Source organism: Osmia bicornis, chromosome 6 (assembly GCF_907164935.1).
Source record: "Osmia bicornis bicornis chromosome 6, iOsmBic2.1, whole genome shotgun sequence".
Classification (NCBI taxonomy): domain Eukaryota; kingdom Metazoa; phylum Arthropoda; class Insecta; order Hymenoptera; family Megachilidae; genus Osmia; species Osmia bicornis.
Genome location: NC_060221.1, coordinates 7651165 through 7676213, shown reverse-complemented (window position 1 = coordinate 7676213; position 25049 = coordinate 7651165). Strand labels below are relative to the sequence as shown.

The window sequence follows — 25049 nt, the reverse complement described above, 5'->3', positions numbered from 1 at the left end:
ACCATAGAGTATAACTTGCCGTTTGTATTTATTAATGGGTTTAGAAATGAAAAACTGAATGGGAGTGCTATTATGATAATAATAGTATATATTATTAAAAGAGACAATAATAGATTCATAAAAGGGACATTTGTTATGAGACAAATAGCTTTTGAAAAATATCAATTTTATATAAATAATATAAAATATTAATTTACAAACTTAAATTTGACAATGAACTGTTAATAAGTAAAGCACCAATATGTCTGACTAAATATGTCCGTTTCCACTGCGAGCCTCAACGTAGCCTCCTGTTTATCCTACCAGAAAAATTAAAAAAAGGAACAGTATCTGAAAAATCGCCGGAAACATTTCCTCAACTTCCTGAACTTGGATGAACAACGAGCGCCGAAATAAACGCGTCTCTCCATCTCTTTCTCTCATCTCATTTTAATGAGTCTCGCGCCTCGATCCGACAGTCTTTCACCTGTGGCCAAGCAACAACATCTTTCGCTCCAGCTGGTTGATAAAGGAAGTCTGTGAAACAGACGGAAAGAGAAAAAGGCGGAATGGAAACGGTGGCAGAGAACGGGCAGCGATCTGACGAAGGGAATGGAAGGTTTGGGAAGGTGGGGAACGATCGAAGCAAGTAAGCACGGTAGGCCTGTTTCAAGACTTAACTTTACGTAGAAGGCGGAAAGAGTTGAAAAGAGTAGTTGAAGAGAGGAGGAGGAGGGGGGGCGAGTGTACAGCACGGACGATCGAGATCGTCAGTAGGTCACTGGGACGTGGCTCGTGGCCGAGACGAGCCTGGCTTGCACCTACAGTCAGTCCCCGTCGGCCAAGGTAGCCACCGTTGGGCCCCGTCGACTCGCGGTAGACAGGCAAACAGTTTCTTTTTTTTTTCTTTTCGGAAAAGAAGGAAAAACGGTCACGCTGTCGGGCCCAATGACGAACAACTGACGACGCGCGAGTTGCCGGGTTTATTTCGTGTGCTCGAACGGGGGTGAATAAAAAAATAGAGACATAGAAAGGTTTCAAAGATTATTGGAGAATCTTTGAAACGATAACACAGTGTGTATACTTCTAGAAGACGAGAACAAGGATTCAAAAGAAAGGTGCTTCAATTTTTCTTTTAATTTATATTTATTCTTTATTAGAAGGTGTCTATTAACCCTTCGATGGCGGAGCCGAGATTTTGTATCGATAGATTTGTATAATGAATTGTTAACCAGTGGAAAATTCCTCGTTGCTCGATAGTTTGCTCTTCTTCTGGTAAACCGATCGTATTTATTTTTAATACGAATTTCTCCCCTACTTCGAAAAGGTGCGCGCTATGGTTTTTATTTTTGGAGCTGCCTGTAACCGTGTACAATTTTAATCGAATCGATATTTCGAAGATGGTGCAATTTCCAAACTAAAAGACGTTGGTGATCATCCGTAGTGTTTCTAATTTTGTTGTGTGGCAAAAGTGCATCGAAATACCTTTGTCTTTCTACCTGTTTCACCTGTAATCAGGCATGATCCACGTTATGATATTGCTAATTTCAATTAGATATCAAATAAATGGTATTCTTCAAAAATATTATTATGAATGAAATTGTATAATTTGTGCTTTTCGTATTCTTTACGAGCTTACCTTTGTGTAACATTTTTATATGACAGTCAATGTCAAGTTATTTTCAAATAGAAATTGTGAATAGTGTCTGCAAGAAAATATAATCTATTAATTATTCTCCCAGGAAAATATTACTAAAACAATTGTCAGAATTTGTAGTTGTTGTTGAGTGTTCGACAACCCATCCGTTGGTACGTTAATACCATATTTGTTCGTATTTACTGTTTGCTTTCTGTTCGAAGTATACAAGTTTCATCAGTGTTCTGCGCTTGAATTCTATCTTATGTCTTCCCGCTAGCCACGGAATTTAATTTTTTCTTTTTGTCCCTTCGTTTTTCTTGAAACTTCATCTCCTAGCCAATTCCAAGAGAAATGAAGCCCTCTGCGAGGGACTTTGAATCTCGTTGGAATTGAATTTCCCGGAAGCGGAGGGGTTGAACTTTTTCTTTGAACAACGTCCTATCCAACCGGCTTTTAATTAAGAAGTTCGACTTTCTAGGTACAGTTTAGATGTTTATTGCTTCAGACAGCGAATGTACTGCTCGACTGACGACAAGAATGTTGTTCCATCGATTTTCGATCTCTTCAATGTTCTACTAACTGGGAATTATGCGACTATTTTCTAGTGACGGAGAAGATTTGAGTTTTTAAACACGCTCTTGTTACATGATAGCTTCTTTTTTCGTTTTTGAATAAAAGGAAGATTCATGACTAAAACAGCCTCTCCTTTTTTCTTTTATAGCAGAGAGGACACTCGCATGATGGAGAGGACGCGGCGGAGTATACGGAAGACAACTTTAATCTTGTTGCTGCCTTTGCTATTAGCTGTGAGTAAAGTCTCCAATTAATTTGTGTTCGCGAGTATAAACTATCATTATCTTTCTCGAAATGGTATTCAAATTAATTAAGTATACCTATGAAAATAATTACAAGAAGTGCAAATTTCATAACGGTACTTCCACTCTCATTTTTGACCAACGACTATCCAATTACTCCAAGTAATACAGAAACGAGTATACGCTATTGTATCGATGATTCTAAACCCTGACAATCAGCTGTTCCGTTTTCGTAAGTACTGGTTACAGTCAATCAATTATCGGATCATTTTCTAAGCTCCAATTTACCGTCAAACGTATGGTTGATCACCAGTCACTTAGTGACTGTTCTGGTCGCTTAAAGTGACAGACGGCTGGTACGTTGACCGTTATTCCGTACTGCGTGAAACAGGTGAATCTATTTACGCAATGTTCCATGTACCTGTGCTTTTTTTGACCCATTCTCAAATAAAACAGAGTTTTATGTCAAGCAATTTTTCATGAAGCGGAAACAAAATTTCAACAACCCTTATTTGTTTTCTTCAGAAATATGGGTACCTAATAGATCCTCGTGGAAATTTAAATGTCATCTGCCATAATCCAGAGAAGGGGTTAAACGATGGCGAGCTAGCGTGAACCTTTCAGTTGCCCAATATGAATCTTCAAGCTACGATCAACATCGTCGAAATTTTTGAAGATCGAAAGGTTCGATCGTCCCGTTAAGCATTTTCATAACCGTTAACAAAATGCAGAGTGTCCTCTTGAAAGGGAGGGGACAAAGAACGAACGCGTGTTTCATTGATACCTAAACGTCCTCCGGTTGGACCGCTATTCCCGGGGCACACGTGTTGTGTTGGCCGAGAAACAACGCGACGTTAATGCTTAAGAGGAATCAACGTAGCCACAGGCCTTCCTTGTGCTACATATTGTCGTCTGCTGTGACGCTGATCGCTTCGAAGTAAAAGTCTCAATGAAACGGTTACCACCCTGAACCGTCTGGCGCAAGAGAATCCAGCGGCCTTTTTCTTCTTCTCTTTCTATATCAAAATAATTGAAACCTTGTGATTTTTGTCGTTTACAATTGGAAGTGATCGTGAAATGTCGCGGGTTTCGAAGTGTTCGAGGTCCATTGTTACAAAATGGTGCTTTTGGCAGATCAATTTGAAGTTTCAAACTTGACGACGATGGTTACACAGAAGCTTCATTCATGTTCTGAGCATAAAATGGCTGATTGCCAATAAGAGGAAAACCTAAGGTTGCTACGCGTCAAATGATTCATTTTGAAACACAGGAAATCTGATATGATTTGATGACATAAAAGTCGTGCAAAATGGTACTTACACCATGTCAATTTCAAAATTAAAGCTTGATAAAGATGACTGCATAAACGATTTAAATTACAGTAAAGCACAATTACAGTCTGGCTCTTACAATTAGATTTGCTGCCTGTTTAATTACACACCTGTATTCGATTGAAAATTACAATCGTGTATCATTGATTTTATTGCCGAATCATGTTAATCTTGACAGTTTTATCGTTTAATTTGCCCGTACACGCGATGCCAATCGATATTTCGTATACGAGGCGTTGAATTTATTTTCAACCGTACCTCTAAAATTTGTTTACACGTACAGCAGTTTGTCTGTTGCAGAAAAAGAATGGAATGAAAGAAAATATGTGTTTGCCGCATCATGTTTACACGTTGTAACCGTAAATGTATCGCAGTTTGTAGGCGGTAATTCTACGCTTCACGAGCCAATGAGTTTCCCGATATTCTCGTAACTACAAAAACCAGAATAAATGCAATTAATTTGCTCGAGAACTCGCACCGCTTTTTGGAGTATAGGCACATTTGAAGTTTAATTAATGAAAGTTTTTTTTTTCATTTATTGTTTTAAATGTGGATGGTATGCTCTCGACGATATAACAGATGGAGTTGTTTTAACAAACGTTTTATGGAATTTGCAATTTTTACTGGTGAATTCGTTCGATTATTTGTTTTGAGACTGGTATTCGGTTTGCTCGTTAAATACTGTGTATTTTAAATATAAATATTGATGAATTTTATCGTATGACAAATGTGAACGGGCAAAGTGTGATTAAAATATTTTTGGATGCCAAGGATCTTCACGCTATGCTTCCCTAAAGATACCAAGGATCCGTCCGGAAAGTCGGCGACGCACGGTACTTGAACGTTGAGCTTTGAAATTTAAGGTTCCCAAATCTTACCCCAGTAAGAAACGAAATAGGGGCTTAGAAATTTATTTCTCCATTTACTATTCGCTTTTCTATCCTTCCTTTTAGATCTCAAGAATTCTTTCCCTATGCTTCTCTTCTCTATCTTATGTGACACTCTATAGATACGTGCAAGGTGTATCTGCAAGTGTAACTATGGTGTATCCAATGTTAACTATACAAGAGTCGAGTAAGCGAAGCGAAGATAGTAGGTCATCGCGCCGGACACGATGTCCTCTTTCGACTATACTCTCTAGACGATCTTCTTTCTTCCTTTCTCGTTCTTTACCACGTTTCTTGATCTCTGCTCCCCACCCTTGGCCATCTGACTCTCTTTCTCTATCGCTAACAGAACAGACGATATATAGCGGGTCAGACTCTAGTCGAGTTCCAGCCCATGGATTGACTTCTTTTCCATCGTCAGCTTTCTTTCCTGAGAAAACGTCTCGCCCTGTCCTCGTGCCGTCCCGTCCCGTTCCGTTTTGACCCGTCTCAGCTCGGCTCGGCTCGGTTCGGCTTGCCTCGTCTTCACTTCTTTCGCTACAGATCTTCCGAGACTTTTAACGCAAAACGGTCCCACGTATTCTGTTTCTGTGACACGTAACAGTAGGCTCGTTGTTAGAGAGAAAAAAAATCGAAAGGGGTCGTGTTGCTAATTGCCTTTGCAGAGCATACTATCTTTTCGTTTTACAGTGTCATCTCTGCCCATTGAATTCAAATTCATTGAAACGCTAAGACTATTAAAATAAAAATCTAAACTGGATATTTTGCTGATCCACGTTTTTTTTTGGATAGGGTTCCTTGATTAGGGTTAAATGTGTAATTGAAATCGAGCCATGTAGTAGCGGCTTAAGGAAGTACGTCGCATCTTGAACTGGTTTATCTGGGTCACAACATATTACATTACTTGATATCCATGCCTGGATCATACAACCAAAATTATTTTCATATTTAAAGTACAAGAACCTTTCGTTATAATATTTACAAAATTTCAGAGAGAGAATGCAACACTATCAGAGGTTGCTTCCGGTAGGAACAAGCTGCTTTGCTTATCAGAAAGTTGCTTCGAGTTTCTTTATTAAAACGTTTCAAAAACACCATCACAAAGCCGGTTTCTTTGGACATAGAAGAGAGTACGTATCTATTTTGCTGTAATGAGATTGCAGATCTTCCTGGTGTCATCTTTTCTTTGGCAAAATATCCGAGTTAATTATTTTCCTCGGGGCATGCTCGCAAATTCACTGCTGTTTCCTTCTTTCATTCGAGAAGAGATTATTTGCAGAAGTTTGAAAGTTCTCTTATAACTTTACCAGAGAAGAACTTGAATTAAAATAGTTCTTAGCATAAGTTATTGATTACTTTTCGGAGGGAAGAGATTGAAAGTTATTGGAATCTTCCGAATATGAGAATTCCGATCGTTCTAAACACAATTTCAAATTTAAACATTCTTCAAATATTTCCATTTACAATTATACACATTTCAATTTTCCAGTTTAGAAAAATGTATAAAATTTCTTGAATTACGGCTTGTAAAGCGCATGTGAAATTCACGTTAATGAATCTTCTTCATTTTTTGTACGTCTGCCTGATAATTCTATTACGCTCAACCATAATGTTTCCGCCTTTCTCGTAACGAAGTTGTGAAAGGCGTCAGAGTTACAGATTTAACATATATCGTAAAATAAAATTTACACGGTGCACATTATCGTTCCATATATAAAATAAAAACCAGCAATTATCTGATTATTCGGATTACGAGACTAACCGATCTCATAAATATATCGTAAAAGCTGGTCTCTGGAAATTAGTGGTCGCGGTTCGCCAAACTGGCGTTCATCTTAGCTTCTAACACGTTTAATTGCATTCCCTGCTGGTAATTCGTGGCAAAGACAGGAGCTAAAATAGAAATTTTCTCCGCGCATGGTTCGAAGTTGAAAATGAAAATTAGTGAAGCTTGCATTCATGTATCGAGGATCAGTGGGCGCCAATAATCATATAACCGTATATAATTACGATTGAAATTACAATTTTCAGCTCATAATCAAAGAACAGTGAAAACTTGTGATTCGCAACAGTTCTCGTAGTTATTATCAAACCACCATTGATAAGAATCAGGTAACACCCTTTTCTCTGGTGGTTCTTCGAAACGTGCAATCTTGCGGTGGAGGACAGGCCAGTTGTTTCGCATAGCAGTACCTGCAAGCAGTGATCTTCCTTAATTAAAATCCCACCTTGCGGGTTTTCTTCAATAAAAGAGCGCACAATGATTCTCAGCCCGATTCTCACGGTTAGGGCTACGCGACTTCCTTCTAATCGTCTCGTTGTAATTGGATCGTCTCCTCTCTTCCTGTAGCCACGGTTTCGGTTGACGAACTACCGATTTCTTCGATCGTTTGTCCAATAAAATATTCGCGTTAGTTAATAAACTAACAATTTATTTAAAAGTATATTCAAGTGGTTGTCATACTCGTCTATCATAGACCGCATTTTTCTTTTCTTGCAAAATAACATGAAAAAGAAAAGTTTTTAAATTAAGTACACCGTGATGAGTGCTGGTAGAATTATTTGAAAATTTATGTAATTCACAGTGGAGATTAACTATCAAAGAGGCAATGTATTTCCGACCTGACGCAATCACCTAACAAACAAAATTTTCTCTTTTGAGCATAATTTCCTGAAGACAAGCATACAATAGCCGGATTTTCGAAACGTAATGTGACATGTAGGTACCGTCGTTCGAACTGACTGACCCGGCCTACTTTTTCACCACCATATACAGAGAAGGAGACTATCGGTATTACGACGTCGCAGTTTCTCTTCGTAAAAGTCAGCTATCTTATTTTCGATAGCGTCTGTCGAAAGCACGTGGACCCGCAGAATCGTGTTGCTTTCTAAATCGGGTGAAACTCGACCAGTTGCGTACAATTTCGTACCTTTTGTTTTTTCCAATCATCGATTCTCTTCATCTTCCTCGTCAGATACCAGAATTTTCAGCTCCAACAGTGAAAGGATTAAATTGCATGTTTTAAGCCGAACAACCCTTCTATTTCAGTGCCGTTGTTACAATGTATCACGTTGAACATTGCAAAGTGGACCGTTCTAATTAAAGCTAGAACGCCGACTGAATCGATTGTTCAGCCAATTAACAGGCACGTTTTGTCCTTGGTGTCCAGTGAAAGTGTGTTGTCCAATACTACCGGGACGGGTCTTCATGCTAGATGACAATGGAAAAAAGTGAAATCAGTCTCGACCTTTCTATGGCTACCATGCTTCCTTTGCTGACTCCTTGTACCTGGCTTCCTCCATTAAACGAGACGTATCGAATCTGTGGGGTTGTATCGAAAGTGACTTACCCCAACATTTTACTACATAATACAAAAATTGCAATTTTCTATATTCACTTTGAATTATAACAATTGCACTCTCCGGTCAATTTATTACAAGTATAAAAATGCATGAAACTTGTCTTCTTTGATAATAAACACTAGCTGTCATATCGGACATAAAAATGAAAATAGCAGTTTTAATTGTAGGGGAAAGATAAAAGTCGATTGACGATCAACAGGAAACGCGTAGTTCGCGCCTGACCGATAGGCAGGTCGACCGTACGCATACCTGTCCGCTTTCTTGTTCCACTTGCACCTGCACCAGATCTGCTCTTAGGACTTTCTGGATAGAAAAGTATCGCGGAACCGGTCGATGCGTGAAACGAAATCGCCCAACAGCCTTCATTGTAGATGAAACCGAACCGTGACTGACGCGCATACAACGTTGCTCTAGAAATTGCGAAAATTGTTTGAGAAACGTTCGTTTCAGTTCCTCCTTTGGTGGAACCCGTCAAGTTATTCTAAAAATGTGTCTTATTGTACCTGAATGCTAATTGATAAGAGGTAAAGGTTATTTTATTCAGAGATATTTTTTCTCTCTATATTTGAAATGTTTCAGTCTATCCTTATTTCCATAAACATTTCAAATCTAGCTGATCGTGGATCTTTTAACCTGTTACCACATAATTCGTGGTTCTATGGTATACAAGAGTGCATCGCAACTAGACGACACAAAGTATGCGGTGGAAAAAAGACACTTCAATTTCGTAACTCTTTTGTAACAGGAACTCCTGTAATTTGAAGAACCTGACTACGCTTGTACAGTTACTTTCGACCGTGTCTATGCGTGATGCTTTTTTTCGAACAAATGTAGCGTATTCAAAAAAAAGTTCATGCAACAGGCTATTAAATTAAATGCCCTTTAATTACGGTACCCTTTAATTGTTCATGCGAGTGAATTTAATTAATAGCCTCAACATATATGAGAAAAATATGAAGTGGTATTTAAGTAGAAAAAAGAAAAATATGTTAAGGATGATGTTGGTTTTTTGAGTAAATATAAAATTTAAATTACAAATGTTTGAATACGAAATTTCGTTTGTAAAATTAGGCCAATCAGACCGATTGAAATTTTCTTTTGTCCCGAACATAGTTGAAATCGATCCAAGGGAATAATCAAGCATCTAGGATGGATTGATAATACTCAAGGTCGGATCGGTTGGACAATTGACAACACAATTCCATGGAATCTCGAGCACCGTAACCCGCATTCGATTGACATTCCGTGAAAGGTTGCAACGGCAACTGACGTTCGTGGAATTCCTAATGCAACTCGTTCCATCGTTGTGTCCGAACGAGGAGGTGCTCGTCGAGCTCATTGTCATTCATTGTAATTCCAGAAAGACTGGCGCTTCAACGCCGTTTGTAGACGTCGTGAAAATAAAATAAAAAGAAGGAAAAGAAGAGAAGCAAGGGAACAGAATAACCGGTGACGACAAAGTGGTTCCTCATTTTCCGGTACCGTCTCCTGCGTGTCTATATGTTTCTTTTTTCGGTTAACCCGCCGTTATGAAATTACAGGAAGGTTACAAAACGCAGCTGGTTGAATTGCCTTTCCGTGTACGTGCAGGGCCTTGAAAAAGGCACTCGTATGTCATGGAATGTGGTATCCGTTTCTGTTAAATTCTTTCATTTCTTTATTATTTCTCCTCGATTTCGACATGCTTCTTCACCTTGCTAGACTTGAAATTATAGTATTACGCACGAAGGTCATTTAAATTTGTTATGCAAAATAATAACGTATGGTAGGGAGTATGGTGGTTCAAAGGATCAAGTAATAAGCAAATTAAAAATTGACATAATTATTTTATTTTCAGAGGGTAAAATGCGAAGCTCCATTGGTCGACAGCAGTGCGTTACCATTGGAACACAGATCGGTTTATGGGCCACCGGCACAATATGGCCCACCAGCGACTCACGGGGCCGAAGAGAATTGGCCACTGGCGTCTCCTGATACTCCTCAGATAAAACATCTGCAAGTGCAATGCGAGAAGACGCACATGCGAGTGAACATCGAATTCGACAGGCCGTTCTACGGAATGATCTTCAGCAAAGGCTTCTATTCGGACCCTCATTGCGTTCATTTGAAACCTGGCACGGGTCACTTAAGCGCGACGTTCGAGATCTTCTTGAACTCTTGCGGCATGAGCTCATCGGCTAACCACAACGTGGCGGCTTATGGGGCACCAACGCCGTCCGGTAGCTACGTGGAGAACACCATAATCGTTCAGTACGATCCGTACGTGCAGGAAGTTTGGGATCAGGCGAGGAAGTTGCGTTGTACCTGGTACGACTTCTACGAGAAGGCGGTCACCTTTAGGCCTTTCCAAGTGGACATGCTCCACGCTGTTACCGCCAACTTCCTCGGCGACAATCTTCAGTGCTGGATGCAGATCCAAGTGGGCAAAGGACCATGGGCCAGTGAAGTGTCTGGTATAGTTAAGATCGGACAAACCATGACCATGGTTTTGGCTATTAAAGACGACGAGAACAAGTTTGATATGTTGGTGAGGAACTGCGTAGCCCATGATGGCAAAAGAGCACCCATTCAGCTGGTAGACCAGTACGGTTGCGTTGTCAGGCCGAAGATTATGTCCAGGTGAGTATTGGGTTAATTATTTTAAGAATACTATCCAACATATTGGCTGTTGGACAGTGTAATTTTATATTTTCGACTTATGTTCCTTCATTCTCTGTCTAAAGGTTCCAGAAGATAAAGAACTTCGGACCAAGCGCGTCTGTTGTCAGTTTCGCCTACTTCCAGGCCTTCAAATTCCCTGACAGCATGAACGTTCACTTCCAATGTGTCATACAAGTGTGTCGTTACAATTGTCCGGAACCGAAATGTGGACATCCTGGTCTAGAATACGGCGCACCTGCCGCTGGTCTTACCCAGGAATACGGTCCACCGGTGCATCAGAATCTTGGCCCGGAATATGGGGCACCACCAGTACCTGAATACGGTATACCACCCGGGTTTGCCGATCCTCGACACCCAACTGGACCAGCTGGAGCGTACAGGTGAGATGATTATAAATTTGGGTGAATCGGGATTCGATCAACCAAATAATGTAACTTTTTCGTTAAAATCCTGTATTTCTTTTGAAACAGTGAACCAAACGCGGATGTAGTACCAGCACCCCAAGCGCAAACCTCATCCTCCTCTCCCAGTTCGACGCCAGGCGACGCGACGGCTAGCAGCTCGCCACAGAGTCCGCAGGATAACATTCACCTTCCTCCACCTCCACTTCCTGGTCACCCAGCAGCGGCCTACCAGACCGTGAAGAGGAAGGGAACCGCTGGTTCCGAGGAGCTCGAGGGTAACCTGGCCACCCTCGGAGGTCGGCCGAGATCGGTCGAAGGTTTTCCAGCCGAGCTAAGGGGCGCCAGAAGGCGAAGGTCAGACAATCAGGAACTTCTGGATGACGATGATTCCGTAAGTATATATAATCTGTCCTTTTTTAAAAATAAATTATCAATTTATAAGCAATCTTAAAAAACAAATATGATTCTTTTATCGTTTACAGAGTATCTATCGAACGGTCACCTTATTCTCCACTCACGTGTACAAACGAGCAGCCCAAGAGATGACCGACGTGAACACCTCGAGGACGATTCAAGTGGTTGCCCCGGGTGACGTGAACTTTGCCCTGGGCACGACGAACTCCAGCAACGATACAACTGTGGTCATTCAAAACGCCAGCGCGCCCGCCGATCCCGAAACGATTTGCATGAGTTTGCCAGGTTTCGTCGGCGGTCTGGTGATGCTTCTGTTGGTGGTGGTTGTCGCCTCGCTGGTCGCGGCGTTCCTCTTTGTCAGGGTGCGCGCTGTCGACCGGAAAAACGTCGGTGTGGCCGGAAGTGGCTTCGTACATCCGGCTTATGCAACGGAGAACTGCAGTATGCCGAATCCAGAATTCGTGAAAGTGGCCAACTGAGAGATCGCGAGATACTGGGACTCGGTGAAGAACCATAGAAAGCGATTTCTCGAGGATGGCCGATCACGAGGATCAACCTGTGCTTGGAATTGTTTATTTCATTTTCACGCTCGAGGTTACCTCGAACATTCTTTTCGTTCTCTTTCGTCGTTCTTTCGATCTGTCCTTTCCTCCTTCATCCCAGCCTCATCTCTTTCAGATTAAAAACTCAATCGAACACGTGATCTTTACCGACCGAGTCTGCTTCGAAGAACGGGCAGAATGTTCGGGTACCGTGTAAATAAACGCAGTAGAAAAGCGATTCTGCAAGCGAGAAAGAGAGAGAGAAAAAGAAAAAGGAGAACGAATCAAAGAATAGCTAGAACGAAGATGTTGGAGCACGTTCCACCTGTTTGTTAGTCCTTTCACCGTTACGGGGGCCATGCACGCGACGCTATTTCGACAAACTTTTAATTGCAACTCATTCGAGAAACTTTTTGATATGTTGTACTTTTAATACTTCTTAAAGCTCGGTGTGTAATACACGACGTGTAACACGAGTGTAAACTCGAGAAGAATAAAAAGAAATTTCATTTCTTGGATCACGGTGGAACGTGCTTCAACATTGTACGTTTCGAACCGGACTTCGTGATACGTCGTGATCGTTGTTAGGAACAAAGATAGCTTAATCACGGAGTAAATGAATAAAAAAAAAAGAAATCGCGATGTGTTACGAGACGAAGGTTCGTCGGCGATCGCCAGAGCAATCTCGGAGGGCATTGTAAATAAGCCGGAAGTAGTCAGACGGCCCTTCAAGACCCGCGAGTTTCAATCACACAATCGTGTGCACTCGATTATTTATGTTTGTTTGTATACAACGAAAGGTATTCCCTCTTTTTTCTTTCTTCCCAACATCATCGTACCTCATGCCTTTTCGTGTCGTCTTTAAAAATCGTGATGACGATGATCGAAGACGATTTTATTTATTCTTCTTCTTTATTACATTTTTTCTAACTACCCTTTCGATCGATCTAACCCTTAATTTATTTATCAAAATTTTCTTTCGCGACGATAGTTTCTCTTCTTCCACGTTTTTTTTTTTTTTTCATTCTTTCTTAGTCCTTCTTACCTTTCCCTCGCTTAGTATTTAAGCAAATATTCCTCGAACAGGGGAATATGTTCGAAGTATGTGTCTTAAGCACACAACAGGACACGCATACACAATTGTACACTTTGTGTTGGACGTGAACGTACTTATACACGAATGGTGCACGTGTGCGTGAGTTACAATTTGTATACACTGTTATGATGGCGCGAGGAATGTATACACTAAGACAAGATTTGATTATTTCATAATTATTTTAATTACATACTCATTTTTATTTATACAATCCAGCGTTCCTTTTCTTCGCCGTTTCAACCTTCCAGATTAAAATGACAGGTAAGTGAATGGTTATGATGAAAGTAAATTTCTATTTTCTTGTTTAGAAAATTTAGTCATGAAATGGCTTATGGGAGATATAAATTTTTTCGATTAAAATGATTTCCAATGATATCTTTATAAATTATCTTGGACGACATCTAGTTCCCATATTTTTCCAGATGTACCAAAATGGCCTGTATTTTGCTATCATAAATTTACGTTGCCTTGCCGTTTTCCTGACATCTTCAAGTTCCTTAGCTATGTAATACAAACTGCCATCCGGTTGTACTTGAGACGACAATAACTTCTCAAATCTGCCTCTATCGTAAGCAAAACAACAGTTTATTACAAATTTATCATTTTAACAATTTTGCTATCAAGTGTATTATTATTATTTCAGTGATTTTACTTTAACATAGCAGCTTTCGAACTTGAATCCACGAAGTACGATGCCACTTCTTTATCGAGATCCAAAACGGTACCTAATTCTATTCTAAAATTACATAACTCATACAGAAATTAACGCAGAAATTAGATAAAATAAAATGTTAATTTTGTCTTTGTGTACCTAATATTTCTTTTACCAGCTGAGAATTGAAGATTGATATTACTTCGATTCAATATCCTACAGCAGATGAAATCATTCAATTTTATGCGGATTGTTTTGAAATGACAAGGATCTTTAGAATACTTTGCAAGGGAATTGTCTCTGAAAAGAAATTAAAGCTGTTTTCGAATAATTCAATATGAATGTTAATTGTAGAGTAATTTGAATTAGTTATTTAATATATACTCCATTAACTCATTTATTGTATTTTAATTACAGATAATTACGTCCCAATTGAAAGAAAACTCGATTATGAGCAGACCCGTTGTAATTAGTAACCCCCGATGGAACACAATTGTTCTACTTTTTTTTATTCAACATACCCGGTCTCGACCGCTTTTTCTTCTTCTTCTTCCTGGTGCTTCACGCCAACAGGTTTCTGTTCCACGACCTTCTTCTCCTTATTTCGCGAGCTCGCAGGTGTCACCGATGCTTTGGTGCTTCCGGAACTGAACGTATACATTGCAGACGAATCGATGAAATCAATTAATATCGATTTTGCAACGTTCGCGATACTGCTTACCTTTTTTGCGATACCTTGGTTGTCGAAGGGAGAAGCTTTTCCAAGCGTGCTGCTGATTTCTCCTGAAATATTCCAAGAGCAAGAAGTTTTACAAATGAAGGGTAGGTAAGTAATTTAGAAAAGCTCATTTGTTTTGTCAAGTTAATTGTGTTAATTTAACTTTATAAAAAAAGACCAATGTATCGTTATCCAAAGATTAATTAATTTATAAATAAGCCTTTAAATGGTTAATTGAAAGAAACAGGAGAAATTGAACATGAATTCACCATGTACACAGTCTTGATTATTGATTTCTTTTGGTCGGTGTCCCACATCCACGTGAACGGCAGTCCTGCAGGATTATCCCTCCAAATTCCACCAATCTGATTGTAGGACAGGCTGCAGAAATAATTGGAAACTTGAACGGAAGGTGTCTCGGCAGACAGTAATTAAAAATTCCTGTGAAATTCTTTGCCAACACGAACCTAGTCGCGCCATCCTCATCGAAGATAGCACCGTTGCCCATGCTGTCGAATAATGCGACAATCTGTGATTTCCTCTCGATTCCAATGAGATCCTTGCCTCCTGGGCTGAATACAGTACACATATCGTCTTGAAATCGAATATTTCAACATTTCCATCATCTGTTACATTTTCCATTAAACCTCACATATAAATAATTTTGCTTCATATCATTCCAATAATGATTTCATTAAAAATTTGCCATTTCATTTTCTATCTATGCTATTCGATTGTCTCGTATATTTTCGGCTTCTTGAAATTTAATTACGGATAAAATAGTTAATTACATTGACAGTTGCTTGGTTTGTACACTCCAATAGCAAGTTTTCCATTAGGATAGTATACTTCTCCAGATCCGTCTTGGCGAAAATTTAAAAATACAGTGGTACCATCATCGTAATACGTCTGCCCATTGTATCGCTGCTTCTTAAACCTAATTCGTGAGAGAAGATAGGAACAGATTAATGATTAATTATAATAAATTACTGAAGTTTGTTCAAGCAGCAACAAGTTAGTACGTGCCATCATCTTGTATGTCGTCCTCCGTCTTGTTAGCTTTGCGCTTCAACCTAATAGTTAACTTGTTAGCAACTAGTTTCAAAGTTTGCCCAGAGTTAAGCGCGATGCAAATTAACGATTTTTTACTTCATTTACTGTTGCATTGTTTCGCAGCAACTTATTAATACACTTTAAACGAGATAAAAATCAAACTTTGTTATATAATCTAAGAAAAATGATAAGGAAGGTCAGGACGGATTTTTGGTATTTACAAAGGAGCATGATGCGAGGTAGACGGAGGAAAAAATTTCTAAAACCAAATTCTACCTATCTAATGGTGCTAAAAATTCTAAGTGTCACTTAGATGATATTCATATAATCATAAAAAATAGTAGAGTAATTTACGTACCAGTCGAGATGAGGTTTCGCAGGCTTTGTTCGATATTGAACGACTTTCTTTAGGGTTTTGGCAATCGGTATCATGGTCCAGCCAAGCTTCGCAAAGTGCTGGTTTGATAATTGGTACTCGATCGGGTGTCGATGGCCTGTAACGTAGGAATTTCAGCAGGATGTCGAAGCCGACGCACTGTACACACGTAAACCGCATTATTTCGACGCGATACGATAACGATGTACGAGCGTGTGCAGACCCCAAGTGCTCGCGATTAACGATTGGTTGTGATCGGATTCCAGTCGATTTTCATTGAAGCAGGAATCTCGATAATGATGTTGAATTAGATATCATTATTGCCAGAACGCGTTCATTTACATTTCATATCATTACGTATTCTTTAAAAGAAAATTTTCATAGTTTTCAATAATTCGCTTTACCCGTTACGAAATTTTTCGTCACCCCTGGCTTCCTTTTGCGATCATGAGATCCACTTTTCTTACTGTAATCGTCGTCTATTCCATGCGAATGAGCCCCTTTTCGACCCTTCTTGCTCGATGCACTCGTCCCTTTCTTACTCTCACTCTCTGAACTGAGTGTTGATTTATCTTCCGTACTCGCACTGCCTACCCTAACTTAACATGCAACAGGGAATTTAATTTCACCATTATCCTTATTACCTTGTACATTGTACGTGAGAAAATTAGCCTTTCGAAACACGAGAAGCTTTTATTACTCTGACTATTCATTTTCTCGGTAAGATAACATTTTAAAAATGGTACATCAATGTAGCAATTAGTTAGATAAATTAAATAGATCAATATCGAATGGAATTTTTTGGAAACGAGTAGTTATCTAAATTCTTACCTTTACGTTTCTTCTTTAAGTCAGAACCAGTCTGTTCCCTATCCCTGCTATCCCTATGCTTCCGACCACGCTTAGAAGTTTTCCCTTTTTCATCCAGGGAATAAAATACGCCTTTCTTTTCACGTTTCGACCTGTCTGTTTTTCTTTCCGTGCTCTTGCTCGTGTCCGTCGCATCGTCAAGTTCCATGTCCCCTTTTCGTGGCTTCTTCCTACGTCGTCTACCAGTTGTGCTCTCTTCACGATCTCCCTCGTACGTCTTCCCGACACGTTTCTCCCTTTCAATCTCATCCGGCGTATTTCTGTAAAGTTTCCTCCCTTTCATCTTTTTAGATTTCTTGTCCGACCGATCGTCGTACGTCGATTCTTCGTTTTCATCATCATCGTCATCCGATTTCGTTCTTCGTCCTTTCCTTGATCGACTTCGATCAGACTTATCATTTCTCCCCGCTCGTTTCGATCGTTCAACTCCGCTCCCTCCGGGCTCCATTTCCGAGAGGTTGCTTTTTACTTTCCTGCCACTTCTAATTTTCCTCATTTTTCCGGCAGCTGCTCGTTCCTCGGCCGTGTCCCGTAAACCACGCGATGGTGCACGGATTTTCTCGGACTTACTTCTATACGGACCATCGTCACGTTTCCGTCGTCCATCTGACGTGATAGGATACTCGTCGTCGACCCTGTCGATATTGCATCTCCTCCTCGCTTCCCTCTCCTGCAATTTATGGCTGTTCGAATTCGGATTCGATTCTTTCGTTCCAAAGGCGAAAAATCAATTCTTTTAAGGGTGCTTTTATGCTATATTTATAACATTCCAGTACTATATTCCTTCGAGAATTATACCGTACATAAATTTCATCAAAATCGGTAATTATCACTTTAAAGTCTTCCCTTTTAACCGTATCGAACTTACCTGCAAAGTCGATTTTGCCGAAGTCGCACCCCCGACTCTGTATCTTTCTGACTCCGTTTTCCTCGAGCACACTTCAGCTTCCGTGCAACGCGTCGTCTCACGAGTACTTGGATGTTTTACCGCTGGGTGGAAGGTACCCAGTTCCCATGAAGCACCATCGATTCCCCTTGCAATTTTATCTCCGTCGCTGGCCTGATATTTCATCGTAAGTCCAGCTTGAAATTCCTCGATTGGAGAGAACGTTCTCGAACGTTGTTGTCCAGCCACGTACATCATTGAAGTGTCCTTAGAGCATTCGAGAAATTGTTTGCCGTCCAAACGCTTCCGTTTCGATTCCTCGCCGCTCTTACTGGCGTCCTATTAACGCGGAAACCTCAGCTTTTATTCTTTTGTATGATAGAAACGTTGTTTCAATGGAACTAACTGATATTGACTGTTGCAGAGACCACTCCTTCCAGATATTGTGGAATCGTTGCGCATCCTTGCAGCAAAATGTACCCTGAAATAATTCAGATATTATTTGACATATTATTTTCAATTTTTAAGAGAAAATTACCCATTGTCGAGTTGTTTCGCTGATAACCGAATTACAGTATCTGCAGATCCTAAGGAATGGTCTAGTTTTAGATCTCTTCCCGCTCCAATCTCGAATAAATTTGTTCACAAGATTCAGGGTTAACTTCATCTGGTTATTATAAACAGTTTCTACAACAATATGGTAACAAGTTTTATGAATTATGGCAATTCCTCAAAATTATAATCGAAAAGTGTGACGATGGGTTAAGATTTGAATTTTTGATACACAGATGATTTTCTTGATATTGTTATACCGATTAAAGAATACCTTTCGAAGGTTGACAAATAACTTTCTTCATTATTTCTTTCAGGCAAAGGGACAGATTCTGAAGTCTTTCTGGCATCAAACACGCCGATGAATTCTCCAAAGTGTGTAAAACCTTTTTCACCCGATAGATGATGTTCTCGATGGCACACGATTTTTGTAAGCATCTTAGAATTGTTTCTACCTGTTAATTATAAAAAACAATCTTTTGAATGAAACGATGGAAGTGGTTTCAGGGTGCAACGTTACTTTTTGAACGATATCATCCGGCACGTCTTGATCATTCCGACAATGGACACAAGCACACGTGTCACGAAACAATCCATGTGATTCAGATTTATCGTTCGATATTTTTCCACAGATGATTGATGTCATTGCCGTAGCCATGGTGTCCAACGCTCCATGCAAAGGTATTTTATCATAATTTATGTCGTCACATATACACCCATGGAATCTGGTTGTTTTAATCCACAATTATCGTATAAATTAATAGCCAGTTTCTGTGTGATTAAATGGTACGAACTTGAAAAAATCCACGAAATTCTTCAGCAAATAATGAGCTCTTAAGAAGATCTCCAATGAGAGTGAACATAATTCAGAATCATCGATTAATTGATCCTTTTGCAAACAAAACTTTTTGCACGACATCATTCTAGGAGAATATTTGATCAATTCTCAAGTCAACCTTAGTTTGCAAATTCTATTCATTTTATTTCAATTCATTTTCGTGAACAAAAAATACGTATCAATGGATTTGATAAACGTTTCCGACGGGTGAAATTAATTTTTTCGCGAGTTCAAATTACTCTGTATCGCGTGTATCAAACTGTTTGTTTCTGCAATAAATCATCGGCCCTGTTGATAACTTTTATTGCACGTTTGACGTTTAACAACTGACACTCGTTACATCCTGCAAGATACGTAGTAACTGGATACATCGATGTTTTATGTTTTTTTTTATGTCAACGTTCACACATTTTATCGATGAAACACGTTTCTGTTTGTGAACGAGCAATTTCGAAATGAAATGTGTCGACAAGCTTCTAAATGTCAAATTTTACAATATTTATCTTTTTGACAGTTTGGAGAATTTCAGTTAATTTGGAATTATGATATCGCATGTGCGATTACACAATCAATCAGCTGAGTAGTGGAAATGGTACGCAGCAGCTGATCGGTTTTGCTAATTACGATCCACTTCGGTCAATAACTGTGGTCGATGACCTTTCGTTGTAGGATCGGTTAAAATTCAAGTGTGGTCTAAACCAGACTAATTTTCTCTTCTTTCGGGACTGCCAAATACGACCTATGAACAGTTATAAGATCTTAGCAAGTTTGAAACGAGTTAACAAGATTAGCGTGTGGCGAACAAAAAGTTTCGTGTCTGGTACAAAACCTGCCAATAATCTATCTAAAATAACTATGTACCTTCGATCATTTATGAATACTTTGTAATTTGTAACACTAAAGTGAAAGAAGATATTTAAAACGAATCTTTCATAGCCAGCAGCAAGAAATTGAAATCGTTTCCTGAAAACATGGTACATGTGTTGGCACTTCATACAAGCGCTGTATTAATATAATATCGCAACAGGAAATATTAATATCGTCATGAGAATGCAGCAGCTTGGTATGCGCCATATGAGACGCTTTCTGCCCCTCCGTGCAATAATCGTAAGCGGTAACGAAACGGTTCTATACGCGAGTATATGCGAGTAGAGCAATTTTCGACGGTAGGAATTTAAATATTCCATATTTGGTCAGCGGGCGGCCATGAAAAATGGCTGGCCATTTAGCGGGAGGCCTTCAAAAATGGCCGGTCACTTAGTGAATTTCCCTTGGAACACATTCGACTCTTCTTTTCCCATCTGCTACTACGAATATGTTCATAGTTAAATCATCTAGCTAGAAATGTCTTGTAACATTAAAGATACAATTCTTTGTAAATTATTTTTGACGAGAAATTTTACGAGCACTAGGATAAATCATTTCAAGTACAAAACTAGAATATACACATGTGTATAATAAACAGCATTGGTGACATATGTTTCATTTAGAGTCTTTATGGTACTATTAAAGGTTATTAGGTTATTGAAGCGTCGAAATTATTCTATTCATTTGCTTTGCATTGTTTCGCTCTTTGAGGTCAGCCGCAAACAATTAGGTAATTGTAGCTAGATCGCATCTGTTCGAAAGTGGACGCATATATTCGTATTCTGCTTGGATAATTCAATCGATTCTGTTTCCAACTTCCACCCCTATGTTCATTCCAATCTAACAGATGGTATGAAACTAATGGAAACCAAAGACACTTTGTTAATTAGTTAAATCTAATACTCCAAACGAAACATGATTTTTCTGAATATCGTAGCTGATTAATTTGAAAAATTTGCAAAGTTAAAAAGATTAGTTTGAAATACTCGTAAACTGTAATAATTCCAAATATGATATTTTGCACCATTCGGAAGAGGGACTTGATTTAGGTTTTCGATCAGTCGGTCGGCAAATCCGTGCATTCTAGCACGAATTCCAATAAAGATAAACGTAAAATCTAACTACCGAGCAATCCTTTTCTTCAACGAATCCTGCGGTGAACACCTTCGCCGACTATACTACTGAACATCGAAACGATGAAAGCACTTACAGGAGATGAGCTCGCGGCTGAAAAGGTTGGAAGAAAATTGCAAAGATCCTGACGCATCGAACTACGTTTCCTGAATAACACTGAGATATCTTCGCTTTGGAAAAGAGCGTGCTCTCTTTTATCGCTTTTCATCAAATTAAAGCCGAACGTGTTCGATTCTGTAACAACATATGCCAGCAGATCTCTTTCTGTTCCAAGATATTCGATTTACTTGAAATTCTTCCCATAGCGACATTTATGCAAAACTCGGCTGTCTCGCGTCCTGTGAAAGTTTGTCTCGTTGAAATTAAACGCGTCCGTGTACCGCCACGAGATCCCCCTGCTCTTTCGCTTCGGTGCCTGGAGAATAGTTTTAATAAACTTGGTCGAGCTTCAGGTTTTTGCATCAAGTCTAAAGAGAATAAGAGGGTAGAGATAAAAAATGATCAACATAATGTTCTGATAAAAACTATTACCGCGAATAAATTTCCGGTAATTATCCCGTTGGATTAACTTCGTCGTTAATATCCTGTTTAAGGTCGACAAGGAGAAGGTGAAACATAGGAACGGTAAATGTAACCATGAATAGGTTTGCCAACGCCCTCGAACACCGACGAGCTAATATTCTGTTCGTGATGAGTTAGCTCAGACAGTTTTGAATATTAGATTAAACGCCGGTCGATGCCCTGTCATTAGCAGGATGCTCTAATCAAAGTCGATCCAAAGTTTGAAACCGTTCAGCGGGTGGTGCGTCTTATTAAAGCGGAGACAACCACCTATTCCCCTCCTTTGCGTTTCATCTTCACCTCAGTCCCCTATCAGCTACACTTTCTATCCACTATCCGATTATTCGCATCGTCGGCTGCCTGTGGCGTCTTTCACCCTGAATCAAGGGATTATCGTTATTTCATAGAATAAGTAGTTCGTAGAACAGCTGTAAATGAATCACTCTACGTGTCGTTAACGCGCAAGGAGCTAACTCCTTTTTCCAATATCCTTCCAATTCAATTTATTTTATTAAAAAGTATATCGGAATACGTTGATTGTTGGATGAAAAAAACGGGAGTTCGTTTGTTAAACTTCATCGATTCTTTGTTTTCGTTAGAAATTGATGGCAATATTTACGTTTAATTGAAACGATACCGTTTGCGTAGCCGATTCGCGCGTTGATTAAACACACCTAGCAGGCTGGATACCTGCAATCAGCGAGGGTAACCAGGTTCAAAGGGCTTTTGCGCGGAATTTCACCGCTTTCGGGACGACTGGATGAACACCGCACCGACAGGCCGAGCGACGACGCGCGTCCTTTGCGCGTCAACTTCCAGGAGCGCAATTTCTCCGGTCCGTCGCGTTAATTGCTGAAAGATCCAAGCCGAATTATTCTCAAAGGACCTGCCTGGCAATAACCGGCAAATCTGTCCAGCTCCCTAAACACATTTTTAAATACCTATGAATTTATCTGTAATTACACCATCTTCCGTTTTTCTTTGATCAGTTCACGGCTTTAAGGGTGGCACGTGTTCGCCGCGAGGGAAATTACACTTTTCTTTTATCGATAAATGTACACAAAGTAATCTGATATCTTGTCGTATTAAATGGTTGAATTATTTCAATGTGCTAATGCGAGTGGGAAAATATGTAAACAGTTATTTTAAAGTATTTTTCTTTTTTTCAACGCTGGGCGTCCATGAACCTTGCTCGATTTTCCGGAACTTACGAGATGTGTATGTATGTACGTGGGCATAAGCTGTTAGTATGTTTTCAAGCCTTTCCATTCATGCACCATTTCCCTCGTACTCATTCATGGCCCGTTACTCTTGAACTGCATGTACGTATACGCGCGCCGTGGCGCACGAGAGCCTCGTTCATGCTAATTTTATCGCTCGCGGATACGACGTCGAATTACCGCTGGCGAGTCATTATCGTGGATTTTGATAATACCGTAGCACGTCGATTATCCATGGGTTTTGTTCCGGCGTTCACGGTAAACGGGCACGGGATATTTACGTTCGAGTAATGGCCGATTGTTCGAACACCACGCATTCGATGTAGCATGTAAATCAATGAAAATTTAATCGATACGTTAATTACACCTAATTTTATCAATAACCGATCCGCACACGGAATCTGGTATTCGGTTGTTAAACGTAAACTGTCCTACTTAGAATCGGTGACTCTTGATTGAATTTTTATCGGTAATTGATTCTCTAATTTTCTTTCTAAATATTTTCATATTTTTAGATAATATTCTTGTACAAAGTTAAGAAAGCAAAAAGGTCTAGAAGAAATTTAATTTATTTATTAATTCGAAGGAAAGCGGAACATCCGCTTGAAAAAGAGAAAACGCAACGCGAGTAATAATTCAACTTTAATCTCGTTTGATCGTTTTGCTCGAATCGCGACGCTTTCTGGCGCATCCGAAAGGAACGCATGGAATTATGCATTTGACAATACACCAACGAAATTATATTCCCTTGGACGTCATATTTCAAGAATGTTCACAGAGAGATACCCTCGCCGGTGTGCAACTTGCGTTTTCTCGTTTACTTCTTGTCACTGGAAACGGAAAGAAATGGCCCGGTCTGTGAACGACGAAAAACAGAGAAAACAGACAGCCTTTCGAGTGCATCTTTCTCTCTCGGTTCTTAAACTTTCGAGGAGCGAGAAACAAGGGAAACGTGGAAGAAAAAGGCTGGTGATAAATGTTTCAGAAGCCGACGCAATGACAAAACGTTTTGGGGCCGGGAAGTCACGATTCGAAGTAAGAACGCTCCTTTGTCTTTTTCGACGACACCAAGAGGATACATGGTACAAAGAACATGTATCTTCTTTGCGATTGTAATCTGCTAATATTATAGTATAGAGATATTAACGCACCGTTCTCTAATCTAACGAAAAGATTTATCGCGAACGAAGATGAATTTACGAGGAATAAATCGCAACTCAGCGGCTAATATATATATATTTTTTTTTCAGCAGGGAGGAGAAGCATATCGTGCAGGAGAAAACACAGGAAACGGTAAAAAAAAGAGAGAAAAAAATAGAGAAGCAGAGTGAAAAGGTGATTCAACTCTTTTTATTACTCGCTGTCTCTTGATTTGCCCCTTATTTCCAGGAAGGCAAAGGAGAAACCGACGTTCAGGATGGTCGGATAGCATCCAGACAAATTTCAAGCGAGCCAAGAGCTCGTAAAAGCTCAGCCTTCTATCCGTACAACCCCTGCCACCTAAGCCCATCGAGGGTAAATGTGATCCGGCAGCAACGTATTTCAACGACACACAGAAAGGAAGGAAGGAGCGAGGGGTTGAGAGGAGGGTGTCCGTGGACGTGTTTTGGCCAATCCTATACCTTCTTTGGAAGAACGAGCTTCAACCCCGTGGACATCGTAAAGAGCTGCAAATTGCTGTCCATGAACGAACGAACGGACGGAATATATAAAATTTGGCCGACCGCCATTTTCACTCTATCCACTGTTCGACCAGGGGGATGAAATCTCTGGCGAATGGACGCGGTTTCGTCGATATTTTTTTTTTTTTTCTTTGCAATTAGAATTTCGATACCAACCACCGATACCGCGGTTTGATACTACATTTACTGATACTTTTGCCTTACCTCCATCTTGCATATTTAAAGAGAAAATTGCACGAAATGAATTTGCTATTAAAATAATGGTGTCTACATGTTGCCGTAAGTCCGTTCCGAGTTATTTATACCGCTATCATCATAAAACATGTTTATCTGTTTGGATATTTGTCCACGCAGGAAGGGAGGACACTTATCGTCGAGGAAGTTGCGACAGGGTTGAAAAAACATCCGAAGAAAGGGAGTGAATTTATAGCTTATTAGCTTGGATCCAACTAGGAAGCACAGTCTATTGGGTAAAGTCCATTGAAACTTTCCTACCTCTATGAATAATA

General features: G+C 39.8%; 1 protein-coding gene across 7 annotated transcripts in view; it reads left to right on the top strand.

Annotated features, from left to right (window-relative positions):
- The window catches only part of LOC114871957 (cuticlin-4), a 32247-nt gene extending 18905 nt beyond the window's left edge, over positions 1 to 13342 (top strand). For 4 of the 7 annotated variants that reach the window (XM_029178605.2, XM_029178604.2, XM_029178606.2 and 1 more), the window contains 5 exons: positions 2340 to 2424; positions 9852 to 10633; positions 10738 to 11055; positions 11146 to 11470; positions 11562 to 13342. In XM_029178605.2, coding sequence (XP_029034438.2) covers positions 2356 to 2424; positions 9852 to 10633; positions 10738 to 11055; positions 11146 to 11470; positions 11562 to 11972 — 1905 coding nt within the window. In that variant the 5' untranslated portion in view covers positions 2340 to 2355 and the 3' untranslated portion in view covers positions 11973 to 13342. Of the gene's footprint in view, positions 1 to 784; positions 1098 to 2339; positions 2425 to 9851; positions 10634 to 10737; positions 11056 to 11145; positions 11471 to 11561 lie in introns of those variants that run through there. The other 3 variants (XM_029178609.2, XM_029178608.2, XM_029178607.2) reach the window with 3 other exon arrangements.
- Positions 13343 to 25049: the final 11707 nt, after the last annotated feature.